Source organism: Centropristis striata, chromosome 7 (genome assembly GCF_030273125.1).
Source record: "Centropristis striata isolate RG_2023a ecotype Rhode Island chromosome 7, C.striata_1.0, whole genome shotgun sequence".
Taxonomy (NCBI): domain Eukaryota; kingdom Metazoa; phylum Chordata; class Actinopteri; order Perciformes; family Serranidae; genus Centropristis; species Centropristis striata.
Window position 1 is genome coordinate 38,399,042 of NC_081523.1, and position 21,487 is coordinate 38,420,528.

Genomic DNA, 21,487 nt, shown 5'->3' on the forward strand with positions numbered 1-21,487 from the left:
TTTCTATGGAAACAGTATGCATTTAATAACTGAAAATATTCACTAAAATGACCTTTTACCATTCTGATTGCTGTAGTAGATCACATTTGAAATGCCCTAACAACTACAGGTGAAATTATCCTGAAAAAACACTTTATATGGAAACAGTATGTGTTACGTCCACCAGCTCTTAAAGGGGTAAAAGGAGATAACATAAACCAGATGTAGTGGTTTTAACAGAGGTGTTTTAATAAGAAATAAAATAGCAGTAAGATATACAAACAAAAGGACCCTTCAGGCTTAAGGTTTGACAAAATGAAATAACAACAAAAAAACAGGGTCAGTTCTAACTGTTACACAGTACAAAATAACAACTACCACTAATCCCAGTACTGTTACACAGTACAAAAGTACAACTACAATGAAACACAGTATTCAATACTACGAAATGCCGAGCACAGACAAGGGTTTGGGCGACGGTTCACAACAGATCCAGCCGCTCCTGACTGAAGCTCCATCCAGCCTTTTGAAAGATGTGGCTCACTAATTGCCGAATCTGATTGGCTCCCGTGGTCGCCGGAACGCTCCAATCACCCTTCTCCAGCAGCCTGAGGGGAGGGAGCAAACACACAGACGCACGCATGCGCACAGACACACGCACAACTACAGACTATACGGCTGGGGCCGTAACACCCCTCCCCTTAAATCAACAACCCGTGGTTGTTGACATTTTACAAGTTTATACACACAAAACAACAAAACAAGTCAAAGCCTGGACAAGGCATCTGCAATGATGTTTTCTTTACCCTTTTTGTGACGGATTACCAGGTTGAAGTCCTGCACGATCAACGCCCACCGCATCAGCCTTTGGTTGTGATTGTACATGCGCGCAAGGAATCTGAGCGGATCATGATCTGTGAAAACAACAACTGGCAGGGGACTGGACCCAACATAAACTTCAAAATGTTGGAGTGCCAACAACAGAGCAAGAGCCTCCTTCTCGATGGTGGAGTAATTTACCTGGTGTTTGTTGAACTTCCTGGAGTAGTAACACACCGGGTGGTCAACCCCACAGACATCCTCTTGCAGCAGAACTGCCCCGGCTCCGACTGCACTTGCATCAACCTCCAGTTTAAATGGGCGAGCAAGGTCAGGAGCAGCGAGCACGGGGGCGTGGCTTAACAGAGCCTTGATGCTTTCAAAAGCATGCTGACACGCCTGGGTCCACACAAAATCAACTTTGGGGCTAAGCAGGTTAGTTAAGGGCTGAACAACAATGGAAAAGTTTCTACAAAAACTCCTATAATAACCCGCCAAGCCAAGGAAACTCCTCAGAGATCTCCGGGTGGAGGGGGAAGGAAACGCTGCGATGGCAGCTATCTTAGCCTCTATGGGACGAACCTGGCCCTGGCCTACCTGTCGGCCAAGATAGGTCACGGTAGCTTTGCCAAACTCACATTTTGCTAAGTTCAGAGTGAGTGATGCGTCGGCCAGCCTGCGAAAAACCTTTGTAAGGACCTGCATGTGTTCCTCCCAGGTTACGGTGTACACAATGAGGTCATCTAGATAGGCGTTGCAATTATCAATCCCAGCCAACACAATATTCACTAACCTTTGGAAGGTTGCTGGTGCATTACACATGCCAAACGCCATTACATTATACTCCAAAAATTGATCTGGAGTCACAAACGCAGATACTTCAGAAGCACGCTTTGTCAAAGGCACCTGCCAATAACCCTTCAACAGATCTAGTTTTGACACAAATTTAGCAGTCCCCAAATTGTCAACACAGTCTTCCATCCGAGGAAGAGGATACGAATCTGGAACAGTGACAGCATTCACTTTCCTAAAGTCGGTGATGAACCGTGGTGATCCATCGGATTTTGCCTCTAGAAGGCACGGAGAACTCCAAGCACTCATACTAGGCTTAGCCAAGCCGTTCTCTAAAAGATACTTTGTCTCTTTCTTCATTAGCTCCCGCTTTACTGGATTTACGCGGTAGGGATGCTGTTTAATGGGCCGAGCATTTTCTACATCTATATCATGCTTTAGCACGTTGGTTTTTGTGGGCACATCATTAAACAAACACCGGAAACCATTTATAAGACCGCGGACATCATGCTGCTGGTCAGGCGTCAGATGACTCAACACTGAGGGGAGTTTCGCTAACATTTCTGAATTTGGCAAGCGAGCGCTGTGAAGTGCCGAATGGCGCATAACTAAGTCCTCTGGAGGACTCTGAGAATCTGCCACAATTAGAGCGCACGGACCGTGTATTACGGCAGGCTCAGTTTTTGTCACGTCTCTCGTGTGATACTTTTTAAGCATATTAATATGACACACGCGAGTCTTACGCCTCCTCTCGGGGGTGCGAACAACATAATCAGTATCACTCAAACACTCACAAACTTCGTAAGGGCCGGCGAATTTGGCGGAGAGAGCGGAACCGGGCACCGGCAACAGGACCAAAACTTTTTCACCTACCTGGAAACGCCGGAGAACAGCGGAACGGTCATAGTAGCGCTTCATGACTTTTTGCGAAGAGGACAGAGTCTCTTTTGCCAATTTATTTGCCCGATGCAATCTCTCACGGAATTTACATACATAATCCAGCACACCTTCCTCTGCGGAAGACTCACATGCCAGAAACTGCTCCTGGAGAGATTTTAACGGACCGCGAGGAGTGTAGCGGGGTGAAATTGGTTTTATATTCGATATTCGCCTATTTTCCGCCGTTCTAACTGGAATAGCGTCACGAAAACCGCACCAATTTACCCTAGGATGGTTTTATTTTGTACACAAAACTAAGACTGACATTTCACAGGATTGACCAACTCACCAAAATCAGCGAGTCTGGCGAAAGATTGAAGTAACCGGGCCGAATGTACGTCCTAGTGCCCGACGGCAGCCAGAGTGCTTAGGGACCGTCGCAAAAGTGCAACGTCTTTCTTTTAAATTTTTAATAACTCACTGGAAATTCATCCAATAAACACCAAACCACTTCTGATGTGTTCATGAACTTATTGTGGATGCCCCACATCCTTTATTGTCCTTAAAAACTCTTTCAATTTTTTTAAAAGGCATAAGTAATCAGTATATATAATTCATACATATCTTAGGCTTTTATTTTGTAATAGCTCTCTTGTTTTCATATATATTAACACCAAACCACTTCTGATGTGTTCATGAACTTATTGTAGATGCCCCACAACCTTTATTGTCCTTAAAAACTCTTTCAATTTTTTTAAAAGGCATAAGTAATCAGTATAATTCATTCATATCTTAGGCTTTTATTTTGTAATAGCTCACTTGTTTTTATAGATATCAACACCAAACCACTTCTGATGTGTTCATGAACTTATTGTGGATGCCCCACATCCTTTATTGTACTTAAAAACTCTTTCAATTTTTTAAAAGGCATAAGTAATCAGTATTTATAATTCATACATATCTTAGGCTTTTATTTTGTAATAGCTCACTTGTTTTTATAGATATCAACACCAAACCGCTTCTGATGTGTTCATGAACTCACTGTGGATTTCCCACAACCCTTTATATTCAATAAACCCCCTTTTTTTTTTAAAAAAAAAAGGCATAAGTATTCATTGTTTATAATTCACTCATTCATATGTAAGGCTTTTATTTTGTAATAGCTCTCTTGTTTTTATAGGTATCAACACCAAACCACTTCTGATGTGTTCATGAACTTATTGTGGATGCCCCACATCCTTTATTGTACTTAAAAACTCTTTCAATTTTTTAAAAGGCATAAGTAATCAGTATTTATAATTCATACATATCTTAGGCTTTTATTTTGTAATAGCTCACTTGATTTTATAGATATCAACACCAAACCACTTCTGATGTGTTCATGAACTTATTGTGGATGCCCCACATCCTTTATTGTACTTAAAAACTCTTTCAATTTTTTAAAAGGCATAAGTAATCAGTATTTATAATTCATACATATCTTAGGCTTTTATTTTGTAATAGCTCACTTGATTTTATAGATATTAACACCAAACCACTTCTGATGTGTTCATGAACTTATTGTGGATGCCCCACAACCTTTATTGTCCTTAAAAACTCTTTCAATTTTTTTAAAAGGCATAAGTAATCAGTATATATAATTCATACATATCTTAGGCTTTTATTTTGTAATAGCTCACTTGATTTTATAGATATTAACACCAAACCGCTTCTGATGTGTTCATGAACTTATTGTGGATGCCCCACATCCTTTATTGTCCTTAAAAACTCTTTCAATTTTTTTAAAAGGCATAAGTAATCAGTATATATAATTCATACATATCTTAGGCTTTTATTTTGTAATAGCTCTCTTGTTTTCATATATATTAACACCAAACCACTTCTGATGTGTTCATGAACTTATTGTGGATGCCCCACAACCTTTATTGTCCTTAAAAACTCTTTCAATTTTTTTAAAAGGCATAAGTAATCAGTATAATTCATTCATATCTTAGGCTTTTATTTTGTAATAGCTCACTTGTTTTTATAGCTATCAACACCAAACCACTTCTGATGTGTTCATGAACTTATTGTGGATGCCCCACATCCTTTATTGTCCTTAAAAACTCTTTCAATTTTTTTAAAAGGCATAAGTAATCAGTATATATAATTCATACATATCTTAGGCTTTTATTTTGTAATAGCTCTCTTGTTTTCATATATATTAACACCAAACCACTTCTGATGTGTTCATGAACTTATTGTGGATGCCCCACAACCTTTATTGTCCTTAAAAACTCTTTCAATTTTTTTAAAAGGCATAAGTAATCAGTATAATTCATTCATATCTTAGGCTTTTATTTTGTAATAGCTCACTTGTTTTTATAGCTATCAACACCAAACCACTTCTGATGTGTTCATGAACTTATTGTGGATGCCCCACATCCTTTATTGTCCTTAAAAACTCTTTCATTTTTTTAAAAGGCATAAGTAATCAGTATAATTCATTCATATCTTAGGCTTTTATTTTGTAATAGCTCACTTGATTTTATAGATATCAACACCAAACCACTTCTGATGTGTTCATGAACTTATTGTGGATGCCCCACATCCTTTATTGTCCTTAAAAACTCTTTCAATTTTTTTAAAAGGCATAAGTAATCAGTATATATAATTCATACATATCTTAGGCTTTTATTTTGTAATAGCTCTCTTGTTTTCATATATATTAACACCAAACCACTTCTGATGTGTTCATGAACTTATTGTGGATGCCCCACAACCTTTATTGTCCTTAAAAACTCTTTCAATTTTTTTAAAAGGCATAAGTAATCAGTATAATTCATTCATATCTTAGGCTTTTATTTTGTAATAGCTCACTTGTTTTTATAGCTATCAACACCAAACCACTTCTGATGTGTTCATGAACTTATTGTGGATGCCCCACATCCTTTATTGTCCTTAAAAACTCTTTCAATTTTTTTAAAAGGCATAAGTAATCAGTATATATAATTCATACATATCTTAGGCTTTTATTTTGTAATAGCTCTCTTGTTTTCATATATATTAACACCAAACCACTTCTGATGTGTTCATGAACTTATTGTGGATGCCCCACAACCTTTATTGTCCTTAAAAACTCTTTCAATTTTTTTAAAAGGCATAAGTAATCAGTATAATTCATTCATATCTTAGGCTTTTATTTTGTAATAGCTCACTTGTTTTTATAGCTATCAACACCAAACCACTTCTGATGTGTTCATGAACTTATTGTGGATGCCCCACATCCTTTATTGTCCTTAAAAACTCTTTCATTTTTTTAAAAGGCATAAGTAATCAGTATAATTCATTCATATCTTAGGCTTTTATTTTGTAATAGCTCACTTGATTTTATAGATATCAACACCAAACCACTTCTGATGTGTTCATGAACTTATTGTGGATGCCCCACATCCTTTATTGTACTTAAAAACTCTTTCAATTTTTTAAAAGGCATAAGTAATCAGTATTTATAATTCATACATATCTTAGGCTTTTATTTTGTAATAGCTCACTTGATTTTATAGATATTAACACCAAACCACTTCTGATGTGTTCATGAACTTATTGTGGATGCCCCACAACCTTTATTGTCCTTAAAAACTCTTTCAATTTTTTAAAAGGCATAAGTAATCAGTATTTATAATTCATACATATCTTAGGCTTTTATTTTGTAATAGCTCACTTGATTTTATAGATATTAACACCAAACCACTTCTGATGTGTTCATGAACTTATTGTGGATGCCCCACAACCTTTATTGTCCTTAAAAACTCTTTCAATTTTTTTAAAAGGCATAAGTAATCAGTATAATTCATTCATATCTTAGGCTTTTATTTTGTAATAGCTCACTTGTTTTTATAGCTATCAACACCAAACCACTTCTGATGTGTTCATGAACTTATTGTGGATGCCCCACATCCTTTATTGTCCTTAAAAACTCTTTCAATTTTTTTAAAAGGCATAAGTAATCAGTATATATAATTCATACATATCTTAGGCTTTTATTTTGTAATAGCTCTCTTGTTTTCATATATATTAACACCAAACCACTTCTGATGTGTTCATGAACTTATTGTGGATGCCCCACAACCTTTATTGTCCTTAAAAACTCTTTCAATTTTTTTAAAAGGCATAAGTAATCAGTATAATTCATTCATATCTTAGGCTTTTATTTTGTAATAGCTCACTTGTTTTTATAGCTATCAACACCAAACCACTTCTGATGTGTTCATGAACTTATTGTGGATGCCCCACATCCTTTATTGTCCTTAAAAACTCTTTCAATTTTTTTAAAAGGCATAAGTAATCAGTATATATAATTCATACATATCTTAGGCTTTTATTTTGTAATAGCTCTCTTGTTTTCATATATATTAACACCAAACCACTTCTGATGTGTTCATGAACTTATTGTGGATGCCCCACAACCTTTATTGTCCTTAAAAACTCTTTCAATTTTTTTAAAAGGCATAAGTAATCAGTATAATTCATTCATATCTTAGGCTTTTATTTTGTAATAGCTCACTTGTTTTTATAGCTATCAACACCAAACCACTTCTGATGTGTTCATGAACTTATTGTGGATGCCCCACATCCTTTATTGTCCTTAAAAACTCTTTCATTTTTTTAAAAGGCATAAGTAATCAGTATAATTCATTCATATCTTAGGCTTTTATTTTGTAATAGCTCACTTGATTTTATAGATATCAACACCAAACCACTTCTGATGTGTTCATGAACTTATTGTGGATGCCCCACATCCTTTATTGTACTTAAAAACTCTTTCAATTTTTTAAAAGGCATAAGTAATCAGTATATATAATTCATACATATCTTAGGCTTTTATTTTGTAATAGCTCTCTTGTTTTCATATATATTAACACCAAACCACTTCTGATGTGTTCATGAACTTATTGTGGATGCCCCACAACCTTTATTGTCCTTAAAAACTCTTTCAATTTTTTTAAAAGGCATAAGTAATCAGTATAATTCATTCATATCTTAGGCTTTTATTTTGTAATAGCTCACTTGTTTTTATAGCTATCAACACCAAACCACTTCTGATGTGTTCATGAACTTATTGTGGATGCCCCACATCCTTTATTGTCCTTAAAAACTCTTTCATTTTTTTAAAAGGCATAAGTAATCAGTATAATTCATTCATATCTTAGGCTTTTATTTTGTAATAGCTCACTTGATTTTATAGATATCAACACCAAACCACTTCTGATGTGTTCATGAACTTATTGTGGATGCCCCACATCCTTTATTGTACTTAAAAACTCTTTCAATTTTTTAAAAGGCATAAGTAATCAGTATTTATAATTCATACATATCTTAGGCTTTTATTTTGTAATAGCTCACTTGATTTTATAGATATTAACACCAAACCACTTCTGATGTGTTCATGAACTTATTGTGGATGCCCCACAACCTTTATTGTCCTTAAAAACTCTTTCAATTTTTTAAAAGGCATAAGTAATCAGTATTTATAATTCATACATATCTTAGGCTTTTATTTTGTAATAGCTCACTTGATTTTATAGATATTAACACCAAACCACTTCTGATGTGTTCATGAACTTATTGTGGATGCCCCACAACCTTTATTGTCCTTAAAAACTCTTTCAATTTTTTTAAAAGGCATAAGTAATCAGTATAATTCATTCATATCTTAGGCTTTTATTTTGTAATAGCTCACTTGTTTTTATAGCTATCAACACCAAACCACTTCTGATGTGTTCATGAACTTATTGTGGATGCCCCACATCCTTTATTGTCCTTAAAAACTCTTTCAATTTTTTTAAAAGGCATAAGTAATCAGTATATATAATTCATACATATCTTAGGCTTTTATTTTGTAATAGCTCTCTTGTTTTCATATATATTAACACCAAACCACTTCTGATGTGTTCATGAACTTATTGTGGATGCCCCACAACCTTTATTGTCCTTAAAAACTCTTTCAATTTTTTTAAAAGGCATAAGTAATCAGTATAATTCATTCATATCTTAGGCTTTTATTTTGTAATAGCTCACTTGTTTTTATAGCTATCAACACCAAACCACTTCTGATGTGTTCATGAACTTATTGTGGATGCCCCACATCCTTTATTGTCCTTAAAAACTCTTTCAATTTTTTTAAAAGGCATAAGTAATCAGTATATATAATTCATACATATCTTAGGCTTTTATTTTGTAATAGCTCTCTTGTTTTCATATATATTAACACCAAACCACTTCTGATGTGTTCATGAACTTATTGTGGATGCCCCACAACCTTTATTGTCCTTAAAAACTCTTTCAATTTTTTTAAAAGGCATAAGTAATCAGTATAATTCATTCATATCTTAGGCTTTTATTTTGTAATAGCTCACTTGTTTTTATAGCTATCAACACCAAACCACTTCTGATGTGTTCATGAACTTATTGTGGATGCCCCACATCCTTTATTGTCCTTAAAAACTCTTTCATTTTTTTAAAAGGCATAAGTAATCAGTATAATTCATTCATATCTTAGGCTTTTATTTTGTAATAGCTCACTTGATTTTATAGATATCAACACCAAACCACTTCTGATGTGTTCATGAACTTATTGTGGATGCCCCACATCCTTTATTGTACTTAAAAACTCTTTCAATTTTTTAAAAGGCATAAGTAATCAGTATTTATAATTCATACATATCTTAGGCTTTTATTTTGTAATAGCTCACTTGATTTTATAGATATTAACACCAAACCACTTCTGATGTGTTCATGAACTTATTGTGGATGCCCCACAACCTTTATTGTCCTTAAAAACTCTTTCAATTTTTTAAAAGGCATAAGTAATCAGTATTTATAATTCATACATATCTTAGGCTTTTATTTTGTAATAGCTCACTTGATTTTATAGATATTAACACCAAACCACTTCTGATGTGTTCATGAACTTATTGTGGATGCCCCACAACCTTTATTGTCCTTAAAAACTCTTTCAATTTTTTTAAAAGGCATAAGTAATCAGTATAATTCATTCATATCTTAGGCTTTTATTTTGTAATAGCTCACTTGTTTTTATAGATATCAACACCAAACCACTTCTGATGTGTTCATGAACTTATTGTGGATGCCCCACATCCTTTATTGTCCTTAAAAACTCTTTCAATTTTTTAAAAGGCATAAATAATCAGTATTTATAATTCATACATATCTTAGGCTTTTATTTTGTAATAGCTCACTTGATTTTACAGATATCAACACCAAACCACTTCTGATGTGTTCATGAACTTATTGTGGATGCCCCACATCCTTTATTGTACTTAAAAACTCTTTCAATTTTTTAAAAGGCATAAGTAATCAGTATTTATAATTCATACATATCTTAGGCTTTTATTTTGTAATAGCTCACTTGATTTTATAGATATCAACACCAAACCACTTCTGATGTGTTCATGAACTTATTGTGGATGCCCCACATCCTTTATTGTCCTTAAAAACTCTTTCATTTTTTTAAAAGGCATAAGTAATCAGTATTTATAATTCATACATATCTTAGGCTTTTATTTTGTAATAGCTCACTTGATTTTATAGATATCAACACCAAACCACTTCTGATGTGTTCATGAACTTATTGTGGATGCCCCACATCCTTTATTGTCCTTAAAAACTCTTTCATTTTTTTAAAAGGCATAAGTAATCAGTATAATTCATTCATATCTTAGGCTTTTATTTTGTAATAGCTCACTTGATTTTATAGATATCAACACCAAACCACTTCTGATGTGTTCATGAACTCACTGTGGATTTCCCACAACCCTTTATATTCAATAAACCCCCTTTTTTTTTTTAAAAAAAAAGGCATAAGTATTCATTGTTTATAATTCACTCATTCATATGTAAGGCTTTTATTTTGTAATAGCTCTCTTGTTTTTATAGGTATCAACACCAAACCACTTCTGATGTGTTCATGAACTTATTGTGGATGCCCCACATCCTTTATTGTCCTTAAAAACTCTTTCAATTTTTTAAAAGGCATAAGTAATCAGTATTTATAATTCATACATATCTTAGGCTTTTATTTTGTAATAGCTCACTTGTTTTTATAGATATCAACACCAAACCACTTCTGATGTGTTCATGAACTTATTGTGGATGCCCCACATCCTTTATTGTCCTTAAAAACTCTTTCATTTTTTTAAAAGGCATAAGTAATCAGTATAATTCATTCATATCTTAGGCTTTTATTTTGTAATAGCTCACTTGATTTTATAGATATCAACACCAAACCACTTCTGATGTGTTCATGAACTCACTATGAAGTTTCCACAGCTTCTTGCTTTCCTTTAAAACCCTTACAAGATTCTTAGACAGAATAATAACAGTGAGCATAATTTCTTTACATTTCTCATTTTTTATTTTGACAGATGTGTTGTGATTGGTGACACACTGGAAGGAATGATATCTAAAATTTAAAGTGTTTGTTTTAAACACAAAACAGACACATTCAAAGTTACAAACTTACATCATGACGATCATGACGATTTGACAATCAGCAAAAGTCACAGTTCCACATCGTTGTCACTTCCTCTTTTTCCTTGTCCCAATCTTCATCTGACATGGCAATGCAGGTCGGATGGTACCACCTCCTGCATTTAGTACATTCAATCTGAAATACATTTTTTAAATCACACATTGAACATCATTAGATCAGGCTTTTTTGAAAATACTGCTAATTGTATATCTCATATCAGATGTTTTTCCAGGGGCGATTTTACAGTGCTACTCTGCATATTTGAAAGTCTAACTTCTGTTAATATTAAATTGATAAATTACCCATTTTGTGTTTCCCTTCTGTCCAGTGGGATTCTCCTGGCCGCAACTGGAGCAATGGTCTGTTTCACTGAAGACTAAAATATAGTGATTTTACAAATTATACATTCACTGTAGATTAAAGGTGGGGTTAATAATGGTTATCAACACAAATATATATATATATATATATATATATATATATATATATATATATGTGTGTGTATATATATATATATATACAAACCAGAGCACTGCAAAATAGTTTTTGCCATGGTGATCCTCAGGTCTTTTAAGTCCTTTTGTGATGTGGCTATTTTTATTTCCTGGGGGACAACAGGAAAAGCCTCCACCACGTCTGTAGCCATCTGTTTTATTATAGAAATACAAAGTAGACACTTTTAGGCGACAAAATTAAGGATGTCATTATTATTATGGCGTTCCTGCCTCTTCCATGTGTCCTCCCATGATTCCCTTTTAACTTCCATGTGTGTCCTGTCCCTGTTCTGTCTGTGTGGGTTCCTATCAATCGTCATGCTCAGTTTATCAACCCTGACTCTCGGTCCACTCATCACCAAATTCTGTTTTCATCCTTAGTGGTAAACCCTCAGGCTCAATTTAGTTTGATAGTTTGTCTAAGTGTCAAATTAGGTTCATGTTCTACCAAGCTGATAGTTTTGTTATGATGCTCAGAGGTCTAGCCCAACATCTGCCACACAGCTACCCCTGCCTGCCTAGACACGTCACAATTTTGGTCTTCCCCCCTGCTACAGTCTCTGCCAGCCATTTCCACTTCACTGCCCAGGTTTGTTCTAACAATAAATCAGTTTAACTTCATTCATTTTTCTTGTCTGTGTTCTGCACAGTCATGTGTTTACAACAAACAAGCCAAAACAAACAAATGTTTTCATATTCAAAAAAACTGATCTGGGGATGAAGACCTTACCTTCATGACGAAAACACCACAGTTGTTACCATCCTTCTGAATGCTGTGGTTGATTGTGGCTCCCTTCCACTTCACATCCACCCAATCGGTCTTCTGATAACGGTTCTGCCGCATTCTGAAGAACTGGCTGTAGTGATGGTTGAGAGATACAAAACATATTTTATCCTGATTGCGTTTTTAATTCAATGAGGGCATACTTTGCTACAAACAAGAAAAATAAACTATTCAAAACAAGGGGTATATACAGGTTATTACATAATTCTTAATGTTAAATAAAAAATACAAAATTGCCAAAGATGCACAATTCTTTTTATAGTTAAAATTAATCTACATCATTAGTGGACCCTACCAAAACCGTTTCGCAGCAACGCCTGACTCTTGGTCCTCAGCTTGACCCAAGGGATCAATGACAAAAACGTTTTTGTTCAACTTGTTCAGATACTGCAAGGAGAAATTACACTTCATTAGAATTTCACTATTGGCAGATTATTATTTTCATTCAATTTGAGGATATATTTTGTAATATGTTCATTAAGGTTCTTACCAGGAATTTCCAGTGATTGTTTGAAACATTCACGAATCCTATGACTCCGTCGTAGTTGTCAAAGTTAAGCTGTAACAGCAATTATAAACAAGTATATTTTTAGAAAGATTTTCATGTTTTAAATGTTTAATGTTTCATTTTATACAATTTTAGCATTTTTACCTTGGGTAATGAGTGATTAGCCATGGCAGATCGTTCTCCAAAAACTATGACTCCAGCAGAATAATGGTTGAGGATATATATTCTTTTCCCTAACCCTTTCACATTCAGCATGGCTCTGAGGTAGCACTCAATTGTCTGAAAAATAGAATACATTATTAATTATTTCTCAGACTGTTCAAAATCCAAATGAATACAAAGGTGATGGTTGCTGTGTAAAACAAAAAACAAAACATTACCTCGCCCAGCAGCCACTTCTGTGGTGCTAGAGAATTGAATTCATTCTGGCGAAGAATGAACTGGTCAGTCTTGTCAGGTGATTCAATGACTGCAATGACCACTTCACTGTCCTTTTTCTTCCAAATTTTCTTCTGTTAATTTAGATGAAGCATGCAAATTATTATTCAAGCATGAAACATACAAGCCTTCAGGTAGTTTAGCATTAACTGTGAGTAGCTAAAGCAAAGTGATTAACAAAAATATGATTACTGCAGCCACAAGTATGCATCTGTACTTGACCTTCAGCTAGTGATGCTTTCCAAAAAAGAAAATTGAGAGCAATTATAGTAAGCAATAGTGAGGAGTTAAAATACTAAGAGCTTTCTTTGGTTCAACATAGTAGTCATATATGAAAAGGGCTGTGCAATAATTAAATATGTAAACTACATTTTCATTCATTATCTTACAGTGGAATCATATGATTGGTGACACTGAAATTTAAAGTGTTTGTTTTACATCACACACATAACATCAATTTGATGTGTGAGGTACACTTTAGAAATTCTTCATGATTATTGTGATATTGTTTTCACCCATATGATTCAGTCCTGTTTAAAAAAAAGAGATACGTACAAGTCCTGCTGTATCAGTGGATTTTTTCATCGTGGAAGTAGAAGTGGCCTTTGTTTGTTTGTTGTCAGTGGCGTTCGTCTGGTCTCCCCCTTTTTGCTGCTCCCCTTTATCTGCCAATATCTGTGGTATTAAAGCATGAGATCTTATGAAATCAGAATGTAAAGAGGTATTGTATATTGACCAAGAGTACAGAAAATCTGTGAAAACAATGCTTCCTGTATATGTATTTATAAAGTAAATTAGAACAAAAAAGAATGTGTACGACATTTGACAGGATTGTTAAATATTACACAAAAAAGTTTTAGCATTTCACTTGCAAGTTAGGTTTTTGTGATAAGGGTCTGTCAAAGTAATTTTCTATCCATTTAATGTCATACCTTTTTTTTTGCCATCCTCCATTTTCTTCTCATTTGTGTCATCACTCCCTTAGGAGCTGGGATCTTGTGGGGAGGGTGGAAATATTTGGTTCTCTTAGGAGCTGGAGTCACACTCCGTTTGCCCCACTTTTCTTCAGAGTGCTCCAACAGCTCTTCTTTCCTTTTCAATGGCTTCAGCTTAAGGCCGTACTGCAAGATGTGTTCCTGGTATCGTCCATGCAAAGAGGCATGCAGCTTCCGAATGAAAAAGCCAGGCCTGAGGAAGCGTTCCTTGCGCAAAATCTGACTCTTTGTGATGGAAAACCAGTTCTCCACATGGCAGTTCGTTTGCCTTGTTTTGCTGATCGTTGTGTTGTATTTGTTTGGATCTGCATCACTTGCATATCTGCATAGATCCCCCAACACAAGGCCTGACCAAAGTGGAAAGATCCCCATGTAATCATGCAACAACACGTTGATAATTGCAGGACAGTAATAAGGATTTTCCTCACAATTTCCATCAACAGCTTGTCCATCTGGCTGATCAATTTCCAGGACATCTCTGAAAAAACGCAAAAAGGGTGAGTTTGCGAGCACAGCTTTAGCTCTCTGTGGTGGCTCAGTTTGTCTTTTGTTTGCCTGAGTTTTGTAATCCTCATCGAGATTGGTCTTTTTCTTGATGGAGGTTTTGACAACCTCTAAGCTCTTTGTGGTTTCCTGAGAGGAGAGCTTGGATCCAAAAATCCTACCCATGTGGGCAAAAAAATTGACCGCAGAATCCAAATTGGTGCTGTTGATAAGGTGTGCCACACAATGATTGGCAAATTCCCTCAGGCCTTTATCAGTGGTCTTCCTGGAAAAGGAAACTGAGACAGCCTTCAGGATATGTGCTGAGCACAGATGTAGGACAGTGATGACCTTCAGGTCTTTTTTGGTTAAAGAGCCTTGAATAGCCTTACACAGCATCTCAAGGTACCCTAAAATGTCCTGCTTGTTGAAGGCAAGCAGAACACCTTGCATGAGAGCCCAGCTGTAGTCTGTTTCTACCTGGCTGATTTTATTAATGGTGATTCTTCTGACTTTTGTCACAAATTTCATCAGCCAGAAGGACAGATTTGCCACTGTGTGGTCATTGGTGACCATTTCATTAACAGGGAGAGGAGGTTTATTCTTTCCATCACCTGGCAAACAGAGGGCATAATACAATACCCTCTTGGGTTGGTTTGGGAGACGGCGCACAACCCCACCAGTGGCATCGAGGAAAAGGGTCACTGGAGAGCGTTTCCGGAGATGCTCAACCATAATTGAAATGGCTTGTTCTGTGTACAAGTGGACGCCAAAGGGATCCACTTGGAGATGTTGGATATACCCAGGGCAGAACAGGTAATTTGTGTCAGACTCTCTGATGATCTGTTGTGTCAGCATAAGCTCCATCAACATATCATCGTGAATCCTTGTGCTTTTATTGATTTCTGCCGACACTGCTTTTAATATGTCTTTTGACAGTGCTTGGGTGAGGTTCCCAGCAAGTAGCTCCAGTGATGATGTTTTCCCCAGCTGTGTATAAAAGGCATTACTCACCCCACCAGTAATTACCTTTGCCAATTTCCCTCTCTTCAAATTGCTGGCTGGCCTTGCCCTTGTTTCATCCCGCAAATGTTGCACTTCACCTTTTCGGGACACATGAATTGTAATTGTTTTGGTGTTCTTTGAGGGTTTCTTTCTAAGTTGAAATAAGTATTTTGCTTTACAAGTCGAAAACGTGCATATTGCTTTTATTTTTAAGTATGGAGATGTTTTTTTCCTGCTGTTTGGTGCTCTGAAATGCATGTACTTAAATGAAAGAGCACAGCAAGGGTTGTGCTTTCTGAAGGCACTGTAAATGATATGTGTCCAAGACTTCTTTAATTTTGAGGATCCAGAACTAGGTTTCATTTTGTCCCATTTTTCCCTTTTTATCTCTATCTTAAATAGTTTTGGTCCAGGCTGAGTATTTCTGAAATCTCTGGAGATGACCTCTTCGCAGTTCTCCTCTTCACTGTCAGCTGCACCTGTGTCTTCTGTCTCTCTTTCTTCTGCAGCTGCGTCTTCTGTCTCTCTTTCTTCTGCAGCTGTGTCTTCCATATCTCTTTCTTCTGCAGCTGTGTCTTCTATCTCTCTTTCTTCTGCAGCTGTGTCTTCCATATCTCTTTCTTCTGCAGCTGTGTCTTCTGTCTGTCTTTCTTCTGCAGCTGTGTCTTCCATATCTCTTTCTTCTGCAGCTGTGTCTTCCATATCTCTTTCTTCTGCAGCTGTGTCTTCTGTCTCTTTTTCTTCTGCAGCTGTGTCTTCCATATCTCTTTCTTCTGCAGCTGTGTCTTCTGTCTCTTTTTCTTCTGCAGCTGTGTCTTCCATATCTCTTTCTTCTGCAGCTGTGTCTTCCATATCTCTTTCTTCTGCAGCTGTGTCTTCCATATCTCTTTCTTCTGCAGCTGTGTCTTCTGTCTCTTTTTCTTCTGCAGCTGTGTCTTCCATATCTCTTTCTTCTGCAGCTGTGTCTTCTGTCTCTTTTTCTTCTGCAGCTGTGTCTTCCATATCTCTTTCTTCTGCAGCTGTGTCTTCCATATCTCTTTCTTCTGCAGCTGTGTCTTCCATATCTCTTTCTTCTGCAGCTGTAGCTTCTGTCTCTTTTTCTTCTGCAGCTGTGTCTTCCATATCTCTTTCTTCTGCAGCTGTGTCTTCCATATCTCTTTCTTCTGCAGCTGTGTCTTCCATATCTCTTTCTTCTGCAGCTGTGTCTTCTGTCTCTTTTTCTTCTGCAGCTGTGTCTTCCATATCTCTTTCTTCTGCAGCTGTGTCTTCCATATCTCTTTCTTCTGCAGCTGTGTCTTCCATATCTCTTTCTTCTGCAGCTGTAGCTTCCTTCTCACTTTCAGCTGCAGCTGTATCTTCCTCCCTCTCTGACAGGCCTTCATCCACATTGAGAGCGCCTGTATTGGTGGTGGATTGCGTCACAGATGTCCTAACACCTCTGCGATTTTGGTGCCATATGGTGTACAGCCATTTCTTTAATCTTTCTTGGTTGATGCCAAAAAAAATAACACAAAGCTCTGGCCAAATTTCTGAGGTCCAAGAGGTTTCTTTCTTTAAAATATCAAAATCTGACAATATGCGTATTATACGGTCTTTGCCACCAGCCCTTTTCCAAAGATCGTCTTTTGGAATTCTTCCACCCTTTTTAGTACGGCCCATGATGATGACGCTTCACATTGTTTGTAGGCCCTTTAATCAGAATCAGAATCAGAAATACTTTAATAATCACAGGGGGAAAATATAAATATATATATATATGTATATATATATATACATATATATATATAAAAAAAAGATCAAATTTACAGTTAAATAATGTGCAAAAAGTGATTGTCCGTATTTGTGTTAGATTACAGAAGTAATCTAAAAAAAAGTACACATACGTAAAATAGGTTATTTGGAATAGTTTTTTGGCTGCAAAGATGCTTTTTTATTGCATTGCTACATCATTTAGTGCAAGATTGAATTGGTAAAAATTATTTAGAAAAGCTGTTACACTGAGTACCGGTGAAACACTGATTTTCACATTTACACACCAACTTTATATTCAATGAAATCTGACTATTATAAAGGATAAACAGACAATTTATATCAGGGATGTCCAAAGTACGCCCGGGGGCCAATCATGGCCTGCGGTCAGATTTCATGCAGCTTTGTTTTAAAAAATAAACTCCATTTGCACCTTTCGTGCCAAGTGTCCACGGCAAAAAAAACAAAAAAAAACTATAAAATCCTCATACATTAATATTTTTTTCTACTTTTTTAAAATAAATCTCCTAAACAACTTCAGACTTGTTCAAAACTACCAAACATTCAATCATTTTCAGGATTTTAACCCTTTAAATACCAGTTTAAGTATTTGAAGGATTCATTATTTTTTACAAAATCCCCCACAAAAAATGAATTATTTTCCATATAATGAATAATAGGGACATGGGGTTTTGGTGGAGATTAGAGTATTGGATATGTCAAAGATAAGCAGATTGTTTAGAAGATTTATAAAAATAGAAAAAAGAAGTAGAGAAAAATATTGAAGTGTGAGGATTTTAGTGTTTTTTTGGACGTGGACACTTTTGGCATGAAGGGTGTTGAAAGGGTGCAAAATGCACCAACAGAGTATAAAAGACATGTGAGAGTAAAAGACACTGGATCTCAAAAGAATTTACAAAAAAATTAAATTTAAAAATGTACTGCAAAAATTCATGCCACAAGCTGTAACACAGCCAAAATGATCACCAAATAAATAAAAAAAGTGTGAAAAATGGACAAAAATGGCCAAGGTTTAAGGACATAACTGCAGGTGTTATATATCTGCAGATGTGACACTAAATATTACTTTCAGAATGATTTTGCGAAAGAGAAAAGCAAGACTGATACATTTTAAACTTCAATGTTAACAGACTTTGCATTACTCATAATAAGTCATGTTTACAATGAACATACAGGTTCAGATTTGCATCAACTTCATGCAAGTTTAATGTATTCCACACAGTTTGTTCTGTGTTATCTGACTGAAGAAAAGCAGGACTGGCTTTTAGATTTTTTCTCGTCTGATTGTATTAGATTAGGCTATATTGTCATTTTAACCCTTGTGCCCTGTTAAAAAAACCTCACACATTCACCATTAGGGGACAAAACCTCTCTCTGAACCTTCCTCTCTCAGCTCATTCACAGTTAAACCGCTCACCCCCCTGTCTGATCACAGCCAAATTACCCTGTTTATTAAAAGATCAGACATTAAAATGGTACACACACAACCCAATAAGCTGTACAAAATCACAAACTCATACAGATGGGACCAAAACAGCACAGAACAATACCAGAGAGCAATTGACAGCCCAAAAATCCAAACACTTTTAGATAACTTTCTGGATTGTACTTACTCTTGCGATAAGGAAAACATCAATCTAGCAGTGAACAATATTAACAATATATTCAGGCAAACAGCAAAAGAAGCACAACTAAAATTGACCAAGAACAAACCAACAACCACAACAAAAACAAACTGGTTTGATACAGATTGTAAAACAATTAGAAAAAATCTTAGAACGCTATCAAACCAAAAACACAGTGACCCCCACAATGCTGATCTGCGTCTTATTTACTGTGAGACCCTGAAACTCTACAAACGTACACTCAGACTCAAAAAACAACAATATAACAAACAGCAACTAACAATAATTGAAGAGGCAATCAACACGAACAACTTTTGGCAACATTGGAAAAATCTAAACAAACCTCAACACCAAGAATTGGCCATACAAAACAGTGATATATGGACCACTCATTTTAAAACCCTGTATCACACTGTTCAAAGTAATGCAAACACAGAACAATCTCAAATTCATCAGAAGCTGACTCAATTAGAATTAGCAATAAAAGATAATCAGAATCCATTAGACTCACCAATTACTGAGCAGGAAGTCCTGAAGAAACTGCAGAGCCTCAAAACTAAAAAAGCTAGTGGGCCTGACGGCATCCTGAATGAGATGCTAAAAAACATGGACAAAAAAATCCAATTGGCCATATTAAAACTATTCAATTTGGTTCTGGGTGTAGGTTTCTTTCCTGAGATCTGGAATCTGGGACTTATAACCCCAATTTATAAGAACGGAGAAAAATTTGACCCTAATAATTACCGAGGCATCTGTGTGAACAGTAACCTGGGGAAGGTTTTCTGTAACATTATGAACACCAGACTTATGAACTTCCTTACCGAGCACAATGTCTTGAAAAAAAGCCAAATTGGATTCATACCAAAACACAGAACAACCGATCATATTTACACCCTACATACCCTCATTGATAAACATATAAACCAAGATAAAACCTAATTGTACGCCTGTTTTATTGACTTCCAAAAAGCTTTTGATTCTATTTGGCATGTTGGATTATTCTACAAAATTCTGGAGAGTGGTATAGGGGGTAAAACATATGACATTATTAAATCAATGTATTCTGGCAACATGTGCAGTGTAAAAATGGGTAAAATGAGGACAGAATACTTTAGCCAAGGACGAGGCGTCCATCAGGGCATCAGGCCCCACAGCACAAGGTCTACAGCAGAGCCTGGATCTGCTGGAGCAGTACTGTCAGACCTGGGCCCTGACAGTAAACCCCAAAAAGACCAAAATAATGATCTTCCAAAAAAGATCCAGATCTCAAGGCATTCTCCCCAAGTTCTCCATTGGTCCACAGCAGGTCGAGTACTGCACACATTATACTTATTTAGGAATAAAATTAAGTTCAACTGGACACTTTAAGGATGCAGTTCATGAGCTGAGAGAGAAAGCACGCCGGGCTTTCTATGCTATAAAGAAAAATATACTAACTGAAATACCAATTCGAATTTGGCTAAAATTAATTGAATGTGTTATTGAACCAATTGCACTTTATGGCAGTGAGGTGTGGGGTCCACTTACAAAACAAGAATTTACTCAGTGGGACAAACACCCCATTGAGACCCTGCATGCAGAGTTCTGTAAAATCCTTCTACATTTCCAGAGGAAGGCCACAAACAATGCATGCAGGGCAGAATTAGGCAAATACCCACTAATAATCAAAATACAAAAAAGAGCAATTAACTTTTGGACACATCTAAAACTAAGTGACCCCCTCTCATATCATTTCCAAGCCCTGCAATACCAGGAGATGAGCAGCAGGAGCCCCCTGAGCCAGCTGGTCCTGAGGCTGAGGTCACAAACCTGCACTACAGACACAGCCCAGGGACAGAGCACTGCACCAATCAGAGCCAAGCACATTACAAAACAGCTAAAACAAGACTACATCACCTATTGGCAAACACAAACCAAAACACAGAGCAAAATGCAGTGCTACTTGGATCTGAAGCGACAGTACACCACAGCAGATTATTTGAGCACGGTGACATTCAAGAAAACAACCAGGTGGCCAACTGAGCACAAACACACACACACACACACACACACACACACACACACACACACACACGGGAATGCACATACATACACATGCAAACACTTTTTCTTTAACATTCCTAAATAAATCACACAATACACATCTAGACCAAATATCATGTCTAAAAACATAATCACTGCAAAGTTATCAAGAAAATAAAATTTAAAAAGGACACTTTTGTCCCTAATGGGGCACAAGGGTTAAGAAAAGATAACTGTTACAATGAAAATATAATTGTTACAGAACACAGTGCATTTGTGTGTAACATTTTTAAAATGTTAGTTTGGCCCCCGGGCATCTTCACATTGTCAAATCTGGCCCTCTTTAAAAGAAGTTTGGACA

At 36.1% G+C, this 21,487-nt stretch overlaps 1 protein-coding gene across 1 annotated transcript; it reads right to left on the reverse strand.

The window, feature by feature from the left end:
* Positions 1 to 10,787: 10,787 nt before the first annotated feature.
* Positions 10,788 to 13,863, reverse strand: LOC131975143 (uncharacterized). The gene is made up of 9 exons (XM_059337706.1): positions 13,782 to 13,863; positions 13,169 to 13,300; positions 12,933 to 13,067; positions 12,771 to 12,839; positions 12,576 to 12,667; positions 12,227 to 12,353; positions 11,528 to 11,648; positions 11,305 to 11,378; positions 10,788 to 11,137 (listed from the first exon to the last, which is right to left on the reverse strand). The coding sequence occupies exons 1-9, from the start codon at positions 13,809 to 13,811 to the stop codon at positions 11,021 to 11,023; spliced, it is 897 nt and encodes a 298-aa protein (XP_059193689.1). The 5' UTR covers positions 13,812 to 13,863; the 3' UTR covers positions 10,788 to 11,020.
* Between the last annotated feature and the right edge of the window lie 7,624 nt (positions 13,864 to 21,487).

What these genes read in the sequence shown, in the direction of transcription:
- LOC131975143 (XM_059337706.1), bottom strand. Translation starts at nt 13,811, where the DNA reads ATGAAAAAATCCACTGATACAGCAGGACTT. An exon ending in CCACTGATACAGCAGGACTT is followed by an intron (nt 13,301 to 13,781) that starts GTACGTATCTCT and finishes CTAAATTAACAG; the next exon opens with AAGAAAATTTGGAAGAAAAA. An exon ending in GTGGTGTTTTCGTCATGAAG is followed by an intron (nt 11,649 to 12,226) that starts GTAAGGTCTTCA and finishes ATAATAAAACAG; the next exon opens with ATGGCTACAGACGTGGTGGA.